Here is a 15,515-nt window from a genome sequence, read left to right on the forward strand (position 1 = left end):
CACTTTGCACCACCCACCTGTCATCTTTTCATCCCAGCCATTTGGCTTTCTAATATCGCCGATTGACCTGGTCACCACCCAGAGGGAGGGTGGGAACATAAAGTGACGGACACTTGAGGCGACGGGGCTTGAATTTTTAAAAAACTGTCTGTGAATAGGTGGCAGAGACAAATGACAGTGTGTGCGTGGAGAAAAGACCAAGAGCAAGCAGGAGAGATTGAGAGAGAGGTAAACCTGATCACCAGAGAACATCCCAGGGGGGGTTGGATCCGTCTCTGTCAATAAACGTCTGAAATTACAGCTCTCTGCTCTTTTCTCCTCCACTTTCTCGCTCTCTGTGTGTGTGTGTGTGTGTGTGTGTGTGTGTGTGTGTGTGTGTGTGTGTGTGTGTGTGTGTGTGTGTGTGTGTGTGTGTGTTGTGAGTGTCATGTGTAAGTATTGACTAAAGGGCCGTGGGTGTGTTTAATAGTTAATGGCAGCAACAGATCCAGCTAATGGCATGACCAACTAACACTGAAGCTCCCTGACTAATTAATGATTACTGTCAAGGTCACTTATTAGAACCATGTGAATCCTGTGTTTATGAACTTTACCAGTTGTTTTTTTCCTCGTATATAAATCCCATGAACAATCTTCTCTCTGATCCACTCTCTCTTGGTGTCTTGTAGCTTTTCTGCATGACTTTTTTTGATTATACCTTTCATTATCCGCCTGCTGCACCTAATCTTTAATCTGATTCCCCCTCATGTGTGTCCGTTTGCCTTCACCCCCTTTGTTCCGCCTCCATTTACTGTAGAGCCCCTCTGACTGTTTCAATCAATCACTCGATTCACTTTATTTCTCACCTCTGGTCCGTGAAAGAGAGCGAGGAAGATAAAAACATTTTCACCGCCCTTCATTGTGTCCTAATCAAACATTCATGTCTAACTTTCACCCAACATCAGACACTAACTGACAATCTCCACATTTGTTAACATGTCCGTCACCAGCACTTGTCAGAACACATCTTGCTCCCTGATCAGAAAGCAAAGCAACAAAGTGTTGCATTTCCCTGTTGGCATGTCTTAGCCAACAGGGAAATGAGTTTTTAACAAGCTCCTGATTTACATAATCAACTGCAGAGCATGACATCCTCCATGTCTGGTGTGTCCGAAGTCGTTTGAAAACATGATCACTTTATTTCTCATGGATAAAAGAAAACTTGATGGACGACAAGATAGGTTGACTTTCTTCTCCGTTCACAGTAATTGCTACTTGTACATAGAACTGCTTTAGAATGTCTGGGATTATTTCCAAACTGAATGAAACAGCCATGTCATTCACTCACAGTGACACGTTGAACCCAATGCTATTGCTAACATGGTAGCACTATGGCATTCTACCACAGGGATATTCAATTACAATTCAGAGAGGTCCGCATTCAGGACCGTTTAAGTAAAGGTAAAAGTTAAGGACATCATAATGTCTAACTACAGTTATGATTCAGTGAAATATATATTGAAATATGAAATCTATAAAAATCTGTGTGAGATCAACAACTGACTGTCAAACCAAAGAAAGTACAATGCAATCATGTATTAACAATATTTATTGTTTTCACATTGAACTGGAGGGATTGTAAATAAGTACTATAGTAAAATCTTAAAATAAAGTGCTTGATTTTAGAGAAAAAATGTATATAAAGTGGCCCTTTTTTTGTATTACTAATTTTCGTTGAACAATCTTAAACTGTTTTCGAACAAGTTCAACATATGTTATCTCAATAACTAACAGCTTTAACACCTGCTTTATTTTCCTCTTATAACCCCCCCCACACACACACACACACACACACACACAGTTTTTTGTTCAGTGAGGGACGGGAATGCTACTGTGTCCTGTCAGGATTTGAAACCTGGGCTTTAATGGTGTAGTATATTGAATCATCATTTTGTCTTTCATTAATTCTCATTAAAAAAGAAAACACTTGTAGAATAAAATGCAAACACGCAGCCAAAATTTGTCTTTACACTTTTACTTTGAAAAATCTATATGCATTCTTTAGCTCAGAGCTGTGTGTGCGTGTGGGCGTGCATGTGTGTGTGTAGTTTGTGTTTGTGGGAGTAGGAAAGAGGAACAGCATGCCATTAATCTTTCACACAGAGGATTGCAAAGGCAATCTGTTGGCTATCATAGATGATACATGACCTGCTATAGAAGGACTCTCCTGTTGCATACCAACACACACACACACACACACACACACACACACACACACACACACACACACACACACACTCCATACAACTACAAGCACAGGCTGCACTGCCTCAAACACACATGCACACTCACACAGCATTAAAAATCAAGGACGTCACTTCAGAAGCTCATCCACATACACTGAAATGCATGTGTGATGTGCAACAGCAAAATATATGTGCACATACGCACACAATCATACACATGCATGCCTCCATGCTGCTCTCACGCGTGGGCTCGTGTGATTCAAACATGCTCCATCGGCCTCGGTTAGCATGTTCTCCGACTTCGCTGCAAGGCCAAACACCCACGTCTCTTATTTTCATTCACACTCACACACACACTCACACAGACACACACAAATCAAGGACTGCACATTCAGAAGTAGACATGCTGTTCATCATGTTGTCCTCAACCAATCCATCTTCCTGTTCTCTGTAGAATAGTCGTCTTTCATGCGTCTGACACACGCAGGAGCTTTTTAACTGCTCAGTCTTAGATAAAAAGCTCCAATCAGCCACGTACAATATGATCTCCCCTAATGAGCACATCAGCTTTTATTCACACCACGATTTATTCAGTCAGGATTCATTTCTGCTCTGAAATCCTTACGTGAACTTACATTGAAACATGTAGTTTTGTGTTTTGAAAGCGTTTTGAGGGGAATTCATGTCGGGTTAAGTTGGTCTAATGTAATGTTGTCCTAATTGTTTTGTTTTAAAATGCACTGTATGCCTTCAGCTGCTATAGGTTTATGACCTAATCAGTCATGGGTCAAGCTAGAAACAAACAGTTTTTACTTTTCATATGAAGTAATTTATTCTGTTCATCCTTTACACTTAATCAGGTTTGTTAAAAGATTTGTTTCCAGTGGGTGTCTACATACCGACAATATTCATATGTTCTTACAGTCAAACTTCAAATTCTGAGTCATCTCTACAAATTCAGGGGCTACTACTATTATATTCACTATTGAACAGTTAGAAAATTCAGTGTGATTTCCTCCTACTGCATCCATCCAAACGGGAAATTCAAAAACAAAAATTATTGTTGTATTCATGTGAGCGTCCTTCTGGACACTTGCATTATATGTAGTTGTATTCAGATGTATTAATTTACAGTGTTTACAGGTGATCTATAAAGGTATGTCTAATTTAACTACTACTATTATCAATCAATCATTGATCAAATTTTATTTGTAGATATTCACAAATCACAGTTTCACACAATTTGTTCAAAGTGTGACATCCTCTGCTCTTAACCCTGGAGAAGGGTGAGGGGAAATCTGCCAAAAATACTTTTAACAGTGGAAAAAAACTTGGAAACCTCAGGCAGAGTCACAGTCCCAGGACAGGCAGGAGTGAAACTCAGACATACAGTATATGACAGTACTTTACCATACTATGCCCACTTATCTGTGTATATTAGCTAGTAAATAAATGGTTGTTTTATGTTGTTTATGACTACGAAAAAAAGACGCGTAAAAGTGTTTCAACTCTTATCACTGAACAAAGAAACAGGGATGGTCCCCAGACTCTGCACTGTAGCTGCCTAATGCTCCTATAGTGTTTTAATGGGTCAAATGCACAAGACAGATCTCACTTGATTAGTGATCAATAAGCTGATCAACTTCAGCAGATTTGCTTCATGTTACAGACATTTTAAGTGACACTCCTTCACTGTAATGTACACAAATAACTGCAAGTTCTCAGCAGTCTCTCCATCTCTTTCTTTTTCTTCCTCTGTTCTGTCTACACTCTCAACGTCCTCTTTTGCTTTGCTTTGCATCCCCCCCCCTTCTCTTTCTCTGTAAATGTCCACTCAAATCCCACTCTCACTCCATCAGGTCAGATTAAAATGCTGCCACAGCGTGTTTACCAACTAACCAATCAGCACGCCCCTCTAGAACCTATGAAAATGAGTTTCTCAATATGCCGATCTTTAAATTCTTCCTCCTCTAATTCCTCTTCTTCTTGGTCCTCCTCCTCATCTTTTACATTATATATATATTTTTAAATGTCATTAGCATTGTTATTATTACCGTAATATTCATCAAAAACACAAACAAATCTATAATTAAATTAATGGTTTTAATCTATCAATCCATCACAAATTTTCACTCGGTGGAAAAAAAATTATTGCACTGTCTCCTAATAAGTATAAAACTTCACCTCACAACTGCATCCATCACAGTGTACGCCAGTTTCATTAGTTCAGGTAAACAGATCAATACTTCAAGGACAAACGCTATCAATTCATATTTACGTGCGTGTGTGTGTGTGTGTGTGTGTGTGTGTGTGTGTGTGTGTGTGTGTGTGTGTGTGTGTGTGTGTGTGTGTGTGTGTGTGTGTGTGTGTGTGTGTGTGAGAGAGAGAGAGGATTAAGAGGTGTACCAGCTTTTGAAGAGCAGCAGAATGAGTTGCTCCAAAGGGCGACAATTTATGCGGAGTCAGGCGTCGCTGCACCTCTCTCTCTCTCTCTCTCTCTCTCTCTCTCTCTCTCTCTCTCTCTCTCTCTCTCTGCTCTCTCCAGCACACACTCCTTAAAACCCAGGCCCTCATAAAAGTTACTCACGTATCACTGCTTTCACAGCCGAGTGGACGTATCACCGAACCAGCTTCCTGTCCGAAAAACGTTTATGCCTAATTTTCTGAATGAAAGGAGTCACATGTAGAGACTAGAATGCCACTCAGTAGCATACTGTATACCTCCACCAAGGCCAAACAGTCCCCTGATGAAACCGCATTTAAATTCACTAGATCCAGATCCACACCCAAAATTGAATGGGTTCTCTCCTGACACATAATCCAAACAAACCAACAAACAAATGAACAGGGCTGAAACGATAAGGTACTTAGCTACCAAATACATAATTATCACATGGTTCTCCAGTTTACTTGTTTGAGCATCTTTTAGCTTATCATTTCCTCTGTCTCACACTGTCACTGTCTTGGTTCAATCTCATAGCCGTCATAGCATCAACAATCACCATGGAATCCCACTTTATACCACCACCAGCCCAACAGCACCATTTAGTGGCTAAATAGACTGATATTTCCCTCAGGACCTGGTGGAGACATAAAATAAAAATAAAAAACAAGATACAAGAAAGTGAACTTTGGAGTAAAGTTTGCCAGGTAGCCAGAAACAATAATCCAGATTAAACCTAGGTTTGGTAATACTGTAGAAGATAGAAAGAGCAGGCTACACTTTGAGAAACATACATCCAACCCTCTCCCATCAGCCCTTGTGTCTTCTTCTTACTTATTGTTTTCATTTTAACACCCTACTTTTTATTATCATTTCTTTATTATTTTCATCTTTCTCTACCTGCCTTTGGTCTTTCTCAGTTCCTGTTCATATTGTCTTGCTCTCTATGTGGGTGGGGTGAGTGAATGGGTGGTGGGAATTGTTTGTTTGGCTTTTTTTGTAAAGCATTTTGTGTTACATTGTTTGTAAGAGAGGTGTTTTACAAATATAGTAAATACTAAACCTTGAAGATGACAATATGTCAGTGTTGTGTTTCCAGCTCGTTTCTGTTTCGGTCAAGTAGCCACAGAATGTATTAAACTTTGACTTTCTGGACCTAGAGTGGAAAATTAAGTTAAATGAAACATTTCCAAAAAGCAGGTTTTTATGAGGAACATGACCAACACATGTTTATTCATACTCTGAATAAATTGTGAATGAAAACTTTGTTCACTCTCTGCGACTCTTTTACATTTTAATACTTAAAAGAAAACGGATGAGCTGTTAGCATATGTTTGGCCCGATATCCCTCTTCACAGTCTTTCTCCTTTTCTAAAGCCTGGTTGTTTTATGTCGCTCTTTGTGTCCATTAGAATTTCATGGCCTTTTATTGACTGCGGCACTTAGGAAAAGAAAACTTAACATTTTGCCACCTTCTCCAATCATCCACTCCTTTTCCTCTAATGTGCTCAATGTTGCTCGCTCTCCTCCCTTTTACTCAGTGAAAACAAGTTCATGTAAACAGAATGAATTGCCACTTACTCTGCTGCTTCTGCTCACAATTGGTAGATAAAGAGAGTAAACACGGAGAAAAAAGGGTAAAGAGAGATTGAGGTTGGAGGAGCGTCCCGATTACAATCTGTTTCATGTTATTGTTGGTGCTGAATTGGTTGTTGAAAGACAATTGCTTTGGCAGAGCTGTCGTTTTCACAGTCATACACACAGTGGTGTGGAAAATGCTTTGTGAAACTACAATGTATTGTGCTGCATATCTCTGATTCAGGAACTAACCTCAATTACGTTTTCTTCCCTCTGTTTTTTCCCCTGCTGTCTACCCTTGATTTTCTTTTTATCCCTGTAATCTTCACTCTCATCTTTCACTTCATTCTCTACTGCTAATTTCTCATCTGCAATTCCTTCCCTCCTAAATCTCCTCATCTCTCCTGTTCTCTCAAACCACTTCCCTCTAACCTTCCGTCTCTCTCCACCTCTGACTCCCCTCTTCGCTCTGTCTTCTCTCCAGGTCTTTGTCTGGACGGATCGTTGGAGGCGTGTGGTGGTTCTTCACCCTCATCATCATCTCCTCCTACACGGCCAACCTGGCAGCCTTCCTCACCGTGGAGAGGATGGTCTCACCCATAGAGAGTGCCGAGGATTTGGCCAAACAGACAGAGATAGCCTACGGGACACTGGACTCAGGCTCCACCAAGGAGTTCTTCAGGGTAGGGACTCATCACATTCTGCTCATTTACCTGATTCCTCTAGAGATTACAGGCTTTCACTAAGTCAAGTTAATTTGCTTCTGAGCTCAGGCTACAGAAAAAGCAGAAAAGTCTCAGAAGACCAGGGAGAGAAGTAGTTTTATCCCTGTTGGTGTCTTTGGCTGTTTTCATACATGCACTATATGGATTGTGTTAAAAATGTCATGGTACACAATGATTTTGCCAGAGAATGCCTCTTCCGTCTCTTCCCCATTTTCATAATTGCATTATTATCCACGCGCTGGATAATATTATTAAATAAGTGGTTGTTGCCATTAAGATGAAGCAAATATAAAGGGAGATGCTGTCTCCTCTATTGAAGCCAGTAAAAAGGCCAAGCAGCAGAATTCAACTCAGACTCTAGGTGAGACAAGGACGAGAGACTAATGTTCACTAATTCACAATTGTCCAGGTGGGAGGTGGGGATTGAATGAATGACTCTTCTCTTTAACTTTGAAAGACAAGACATTTGAAAATGATGCAAAGCTTAAAAGTCTGCCCTTGACTTCTTTTGATGACTCTATGAGAGTTTACAATAAGATAATATTGAGGAGTATACCGAATAGTAAGGAGGACCCTTCTGGGACTTTATTGCTTTTGATGACAATTCTCCACACTAGATCGACAGTTGTTTACCATACTCCATTTAGTTTCACTACTGCCCTGTCAAATAATAATAACTATAATAATAATGCTAAACTTTATTGCACACTTAAAACACTTTTACAAGGTGCTTTACAAGTACCACATGATTATATAGTCAAATAGTAGGACACATTTAAAATCAAATTGAAGATAATAGAGCAAAGATGCTAAAATATAAAGTGTTTCAGATGAGAAAAATAGTAAAAGCTAGATAAAATAAAACATCATAAAATTTATAAAAATAGAGTATACAATCAGAACTAGGAGAAAGCTCACCTATAAAGAGATTTAAAAGAGGAGTTTGCCTGATGGATCTCCTTGCAGAGATTGTGCCCTAGAGTGGGAGCCCTGACAGAAAAGGGCCACTTGCCTCTTAAAATCAATTCAATGAATTACTGGAAGTAAAATAAAGCAATCATGATCATGACAGAAAGTGTAGAGTAGTGAAGTAGTGGTGGTCTACAGAGGTGCAGCAGAATACAGCTACTACAGGGGGATGTCAACAATTAAGTGTCGAGCAGGAAATGATGGCAGAGTGGATGGAAGTGGTCCAGAGGAGACCTGGAGTGACTTCACCCAGTGACCTCTTCACCCATGTGGATTGCAATTACATAAGTTACCAATAAACAAATGCAGACATACAGACACACACACACACACACACACACACACACACACACACGAACGCACAGTGCTGATGAAGACAGAATTTTCTGCAGACACCGGCAAAACACCAGCATCATTACTTGCTCACAGACAAAGCTGCTCCACCACATAGTCATGCTTTGTAGGACTATTCAGAATCAATTGTGTGCTCATGCATCCTGTGTGTATATTTACCAATTTACAGTTATGCTTTGTGAACACGTGCGCGCTTGTGTGTGCGTATCTGGGGACGCAGGGGGCTGCAGAGGGGGGAGGAGGGACGTTTTAGCAGACAGTTTGTGCTTCTGTGAGCGGCTCTGGCATCATCAACATAACGAGCGGGCTGAAATCTGTGGAGGGTGAAAAAGCAATTTACTCTCCCTCAGCTGAGAGGGCTTCGCCACCGCCATTAATTATCTGTGTGTGTGTGTGTGTGTGTGTGTGTGTGTGTGTGTGTGTGTGTGTGTGTGTGTGTGTGTGTGTGTGTGTGTGAGGATGCAAGCATTTATGTATGCACATTTAGCCACGTATGCACCGTGTGTTTTCATTTGTGACACAAGCCACAAATGCAAGTTCACGTATATGTAAGTGTTCGGATGCCTGAAGGTGACTTGCAGCATCCATTTCCTCCTTCACAGCCTCACTCATTTTGAAAGAATCTGGAGATTGTCACACGTCCATCCCTACGAGGCCAGATGCTGCTATATGTGCTTTATGTGCGCACAGCCATGGTCGTCTCTCTCACTCTCACGCAGACACACATACACAGGAGGATATATACACAGAATGCACAAAGCAACACTCAAACAAGCATGCATATTTTGAAGGATGTAAAAAAAATGAAGAAAATACGAGGTGATGGATGGATGGATGGATGGATGGATGGATGGATGGATGGATGGATGGATGGATGGATGGATGGATGGATGGATGGATGGATTTGATCAATGAGAATGATGTTGAGGCTGTGAGTGAAGAAGGGGATGGTGAGAAGGGATTTGATGACGGACAGAAAAAATAAAAAAGAGAAAGAAAGGACAGAGAGAGATGGGCCCGATGGTCCTCTTAGATATGAGTTACAATTTTATGGGATAGGTGTCCGTCACGCAATAGCGACACACACCCCTTCCCCGGGTGCTGGTATCAGTGGCTGAGGCCATGGCTTGTCGCTTGCAGAGACAGAATAACACTTTATCACCAGGAGAGAAGGGGAAACAGGACGCTTGTGGAGGATGACAGTTTGACTCCTCTACTTGTTATTTTCACTCTTGAGTACACACACACACACACACACACACACACACACACACACACACACACACAAACACAAACACAAACACACACATTGTCGCACATCACTTTCAGGGACATTACATACTTCTGGAGATTTACCTGAACCTAACTAACCTTAACAGCTGACACCAAAATCTGTATGTGTCCCCAATTGGACAATCCAATCCCCAATTAAAGATGGGGTAAGTAATTCTGGGGAATGGCAGTTGGTATTTGAACTAAAACAATTAAAAAAAATAAAACAGCCCTCTCTTCACTGCTCCTTCAAAGGCTCAACCCCCACATCTCAAAAAGTTGGAATTAGCCACCACAAACATTAGCAAATGGGACGACACAATACTGACCAAATGTGAACAGCAGAAAATGAAGGGCAACATTTCCATTAGCAAAGAGTAGCCGTTACATTGGTAAACAGCTATGGTGGTGTTTGTTATCTGAGGCCACTGTTTCATGTCGTGGTCAGGCAGAGGAATCATCACATTATCTCATTTGAGATGTTACAGGTGGTGTTTCCACATGTTTTATTCATAAATCCCTCCAAGAAAGAGGATTAGTATACCATCAGCGTAAACCGTTTAGGTCTGTTCCCATAGAAATGGCTGTTTCTGGTTCAGAGACCTCCCTTTAGCTCCCATTGCCCCTTCACCCTAAACGTGCAGCTGGCGCTGCCTGAGGAGATTTTATCAGATTTTGACAAAAAGTCTATTGGATTAAAACTGCTTACCCCAGCTTTAACTGCAAAGGGGACACAAACACGCACAAACACCTCAGTTCACTCACTCACATGTAAACATTAGCACAGAACTGTATATACACAAACTCTAACAAAATGTATTACTGACTATGTATTTCAGTTGCATATTAAATTTCCATGTAACTTTATTACATAAGTTCCATGTATAGGGTCACATTAATGAAGTGTGTTTCTATCATGTTGAGTTAGTGTGAATAAATCATATAACGTGAGTGATTTCACTTAATAAATTGTGCGTTTAATGTATATATTTATTTAACATTATTTAATCAAATCATTCTCAAGTTATTGTAATTGAAATACATAAAGTCACTGTTTAGGCATAATTATTTTGTACTCACATAGTTACACATTTCATGGTATACACACAATATAACACAGTCTATTGCATCATGCTAAACAGATTGTCCTCTGGAGAACAGGTGACCAAATTCATAGCTGCACACACATTGTTCCAGTCATAAGCTCCTTTAAAGTGAAGGCAAACTTAGTGCTACATTTTAAATGTGGTTATAAATGCCAGTATATGAGGATCAAAATGGAAGATGGACAACACAACCCTCCATCAGCGCTGTAATATTCAAAAGCCTCAGCGGTTTGCTCTTCATCATGAAGATCACGGTACTGGACTGTTGATTCTATCCACAGAAAGAATACAAGTGTCTAATCAATAAGCAGCCTTAAGTGTCATTGTCATTGTGTCAACATAATGAATAGGCCGCTTTGTTTTCATCTCCTCCTATTTGTCTCAGCAGAGATGATTTGAATAATCAAATATGTGGTTAGAGAACCTGCTGTGGGAACCAGTGAGGTGTGAATGTCCTTCCATAATTCTACACACAGAATGGGTGCGTCAACAATAACAGGCCAGACCTAGTTGTGTATTATTCTTAGGGTCAGCAAATCCCACCAAAAAAGCCCAAAATGCCCTAGTTTATTTCTTAACATTTTAAAAGGTCCCTTTCCTGTCTGTGGCCTTCAGCCACGCAAGCTCATTTCTTCCTACTGAAGACACCAATCTTTTCAAGCAGGCCACGTATATAAATGCTTTGCTTCTAAGCTCTGTACTTAAACAGCTGGAGTTTTAATTTATTCACTCAGGAATAAACACTTGATTTGGCTGGATTTGTCAGTAGCGGATTGATCCACGTTTAGATGTTGAGCATTCACAGCAGCAGGACAGTGCACAGAACCTGGGACACAGTGGTAGTGTTCAGGGAAATGAGTTGATGTGTTTTTAAAAGAATGCTCCTGTCACAGATGAATAAGATACTTGGCTACATATAGAAATAGTTGATTATCGTGCTATATGATTAGTGTGATTGTCCTAACACTCAAATTGGGTTTTTGTAAGACCAAAGCCCACAATTAGAATTTTATATTTATATGTTATATTTTTATAACATCATCATTTTTTATTCATATCAAATTGTATACTATTATGAATTTATACGTGTACATCTTTATAAATTGTATACTATATTAAGTGCAAAATTACACCCAATTATTAATTTGTATACTCATAATCATTGTGTATTGTGTAGTCATTTTATATTGTGTACCATACCTCGCTATTCCAAATATTCCCACCTGTAGTGAAGGTGTATATTGTGAACATATTATCTTTATTTTTATTCAATTTACTTTTAAATTTATTATTTATTGGTTATTATTTATCTTATCTTGTATGTGAGCAAATGAGGCCCATTCATTCCAAAATTAACGTCCCCCTCTTTCCTCTCCGCCCTCCGCCACCCCAGAGGTCCAAAATAGCCGTATACGAGAAGATGTGGTCATACATGAAATCCGCCGAGCCGACTGTCTTCACCAAGACCACGGCAGAGGGCGTGGCGAGGGTCCGCAAGTCCAAGGGGAAGTACGCCTTCCTCCTGGAGTCCACCATGAACGAGTACACGGAGCAGCGCAAGCCCTGCGACACCATGAAAGTCGGGGGCAACCTGGACTCCAAAGGATATGGCATTGCCACACCGAAAGGCTCACAGTTAAGGTGGGTGGAATAGTGTAACAATAGGCGACAGTAACAAAGCTGATGCTGTTGCCACTATTGCTGCGATATTCCACCTACCCTGCTGTGCCTTTAATACTGCACCTAGATTAACCCGTCACTGCTGTCAGGTGAAAACATCTCGTGTTCAATTTGAGAATTTGAGAATTTCGGTTTTGATATTTGACAACTATTAAGCGCTTGAGGCTCTAAAGACAACTAAAAAAGAAAATACAATTTGTTTTTAATTCGTCGGATGATTTCACCCTGCAGCAGCGACTTCCAGAGACAAATGTGTTGAGTGATTGATGCAGATTATGTTTTACATCATATCATCTTCCCTTTTTATTTCATTAGCTTTTTCTTTCTGGCTCTCTTTTCCTTTCTGACTCCATCTTTTCTCCTGTTAATTTAGCTCCATCCCTGTGTCCTGTGTCAGTGTCATGTGTCCATCCCTATGTGCTCGTATCCGTCCTCTCTCCCCTGTAGCTCTATCTATCACTCTCTCTCTCCACAGGGCCACCACACAGGTAACTCTGTCCATTTGCCTGTTGTCTCGTCCCTTTGTTCCTCTCATCCTCAGAAATGATAGTCATGATGGTGATAATGATGATGATGATGATGATGGTGATGATGATGATAATGATGATAGTGATGATGCTTATTATAGGGGAGATTTATTAAATGAATATGGCTGCAAGGAGGGGCAGAACCTCAGACTGCTGCCACTACATCCAAGGCCACGAGGGGGAATTTATAGACGGAGCAGGAAACTAAAAGTAAGAGATGGGAAGTAGAGGGGCCTGGACGATGGGGGGACTAGGAAGTAATCAGATTACAGGATCCCACACCAAAAATACTCACAACTGTAAAAGGATCATGCTACGTTTTTGTTACATTTGTTGGTAATTGAGTAAAACCAAATTAAATCCCAAATCAAGGAGTAGTTTTATAAAAATACATGACAGTGCGTGTGTGTCTTAATAAAGACAGTGGAAGGTGGAGGAAACAAATGAGAAAGTGAATAATGGTACTAAAGTTGGTCCTTATATTTAGACTTTCTTTCAGCAGACACTTGTTTATCTGCCTTGTTAACGTGACAGTGCCTATAGGTTTCACAGAGGTATACTAACAGTGAATATAATTAATTTTTCAAGTGCCTGTGACAACAGCACTCAAGACTTTGTCTTCTCGGTGTGACAGGTGCCTGCCGAGCTAAAATAATTGGGTAAATTCGGTAAAGCCGGACCACTTGCTCTCTCTTCCCTGCCCCCACCTCTCGCTGCCTCATGAAAGGCAAAACAAACAAAAAACTGCAAATCAGCCTCACATCCTGTTCCTATAACTTCCCCCTGTGTGTGGTGCAAACACGCCCCTCGAAACCACAGTCACTGTAGTTTATCCCTTGTTCCTTACTTTCAAAAAAGAAAAGGGTTTTTCCGTTCAAGGGGGAAAAGTGACAGACAGCGGGTGGATAGGTCCCTTTTAAGCCCCCCCACCCACCCCCAGAACACATTTCTTGGACTATCCACGGTTGTCTCTGGCTTCTCTCAATCAGTGGAAACCTGATCTCTACCACGCGTGTGGCTGGAAGTGTGCACGTCAGGTGAGCCTGCCTCTCCTTTCACCGCTCTAATCATGATGCTAATTTACCTTTGTGATGTTGATGAGGAGGATGAATACCCTGATGATTGAAATGAGCGTGAGGAATGTATGCTTTCAGAAGTACTGCTACTTTTGACATGATTAATGATTTGTGATCTTTATGATGACTCACAGATATGTTTGAACTGCTTTCATACATATACCTCTTATGTTGATGAGATTAGTCATGGCCTGTAGCTTAGATCACCCCAGAGAACTCTCTCTCTCTCTCTCTCTCTCTCTCTCTCTCTCTCTCTCTCTCTCTCAATCTCTTGATGATCTTTACTGAGAGAGCTAAACCTGCAGTGTGCCTTTTAATTTACTGTTTTACCTTCCTAATTTCCTAAAAAGAATCCCGACCTGATGACCTTTCTGTGACGAGCGTGTCTTACATGCAGGCACATCACACTCTGAGGTGAAGCAGGACTTCCAAATAGGCTTGGCATGGCACAGACAAAGGTGCAGATTAACAAACAAGCAGGCAGCGACAGCAGTGACCTTTTTGTAGAGATTAGCCGGCCTGATTACACTATCTCACACACAAAAGAGTTATCAGCAGAGGGTGGGAGCAGAAGAATAAAAAAACGATAGTCACAGGTTTCTGTAAAAACAAGCAGAGATGTGGCAAAAGAAAGAGGGACGGGACAAAATGTATTTATTTAGGACATCCTGGGAATACAATGACAAAATCATTCAGCTCCTGCAGCCACGTTTTGTGGATGTTCTTGAGGGATTATAGTAAAGGAGCAGGCTACATATCGAGGCATTCAGGAGACACTTGCAGGAGAAGTGCAGTGGTGAAAATTGTGGCAGATTAACAGTGAACATCAAAGTGGTTGGTGAATATCACATCACCACAATATATTGTCAGCAAGCAGAGAGTTTCATTCTAAATGGCACATCGTTCACAAGGAACAGCATGAGGACGGCTTCCTTATGAGCAGAATTTAAGCAGAAAAATGCATTAAAAAATCCATATTTTCAACTTTTTTAACTGCACATAGAAATATACGAAATATTTTAAGTGGGATTCAAATATTAGCAAGTTGGTTATTTTGATAATATGCTTAAAATAATGAAATAATTAAGATGAATACATGTAAACAAGCTGCAGTAATGCCCAAAAATTTGCCCTGTGTCCCTGAAAATTGTTTGGAGGTCAATCCCCCTCAGGGGTGTGAGCAGGACGGCTGTAGGGAACTAGAGCTACACGACCTCACTGACACACACATGCACACACACATGTACAGAGAGCAGGAGGGGGCCAGAGCACCAACAGCAGGCTGCAGAGACCTGGTTAACACAATTCATAGCAGCAATCTGACAGTCGCTGTGAGCATCCTCTGTTCGTGCCACCCAGCAACAACAGGGGAGAGGTACATAGAGAAAACCAATGTGAGATGAACAGAATTAGATGTAAAAACAAAAAAGTATCTGAAGTAGAAAGTCAAAGAGAAAGAGTAGAAGATAATGTTGTCTGGGGTGCATCCTTCCCCACTAACCCACCTTTGTCCATTCAACCCCTCTGATTTCTCCTCCCTCTGCTCCCCCTCCCCCCTCC

General features: G+C 40.8%; 1 protein-coding gene across 6 annotated transcripts in view; it reads left to right on the plus strand.

The window, feature by feature from the left end:
- The window catches only part of gria4a (glutamate receptor, ionotropic, AMPA 4a), a 111,285-nt gene that overhangs the window by 83,943 nt on the left and 11,827 nt on the right, over positions 1-15,515 (plus strand). For all 6 annotated transcript variants that reach the window (XM_034604103.1, XM_034604101.1, XM_034604102.1 and 3 more), the window contains exons 14-15: positions 6,731-6,929; positions 12,066-12,313. In XM_034604103.1, coding sequence (XP_034459994.1) covers positions 6,731-6,929; positions 12,066-12,313 — 447 coding nt within the window. The remainder of the gene's footprint in view (positions 1-6,730; positions 6,930-12,065; positions 12,314-15,515) is intronic.

The sequence above is a fragment of the Hippoglossus hippoglossus genome, chromosome 13 (assembly GCF_009819705.1).
Source record: "Hippoglossus hippoglossus isolate fHipHip1 chromosome 13, fHipHip1.pri, whole genome shotgun sequence".
NCBI classification, from domain to species: domain Eukaryota; kingdom Metazoa; phylum Chordata; class Actinopteri; order Pleuronectiformes; family Pleuronectidae; genus Hippoglossus; species Hippoglossus hippoglossus.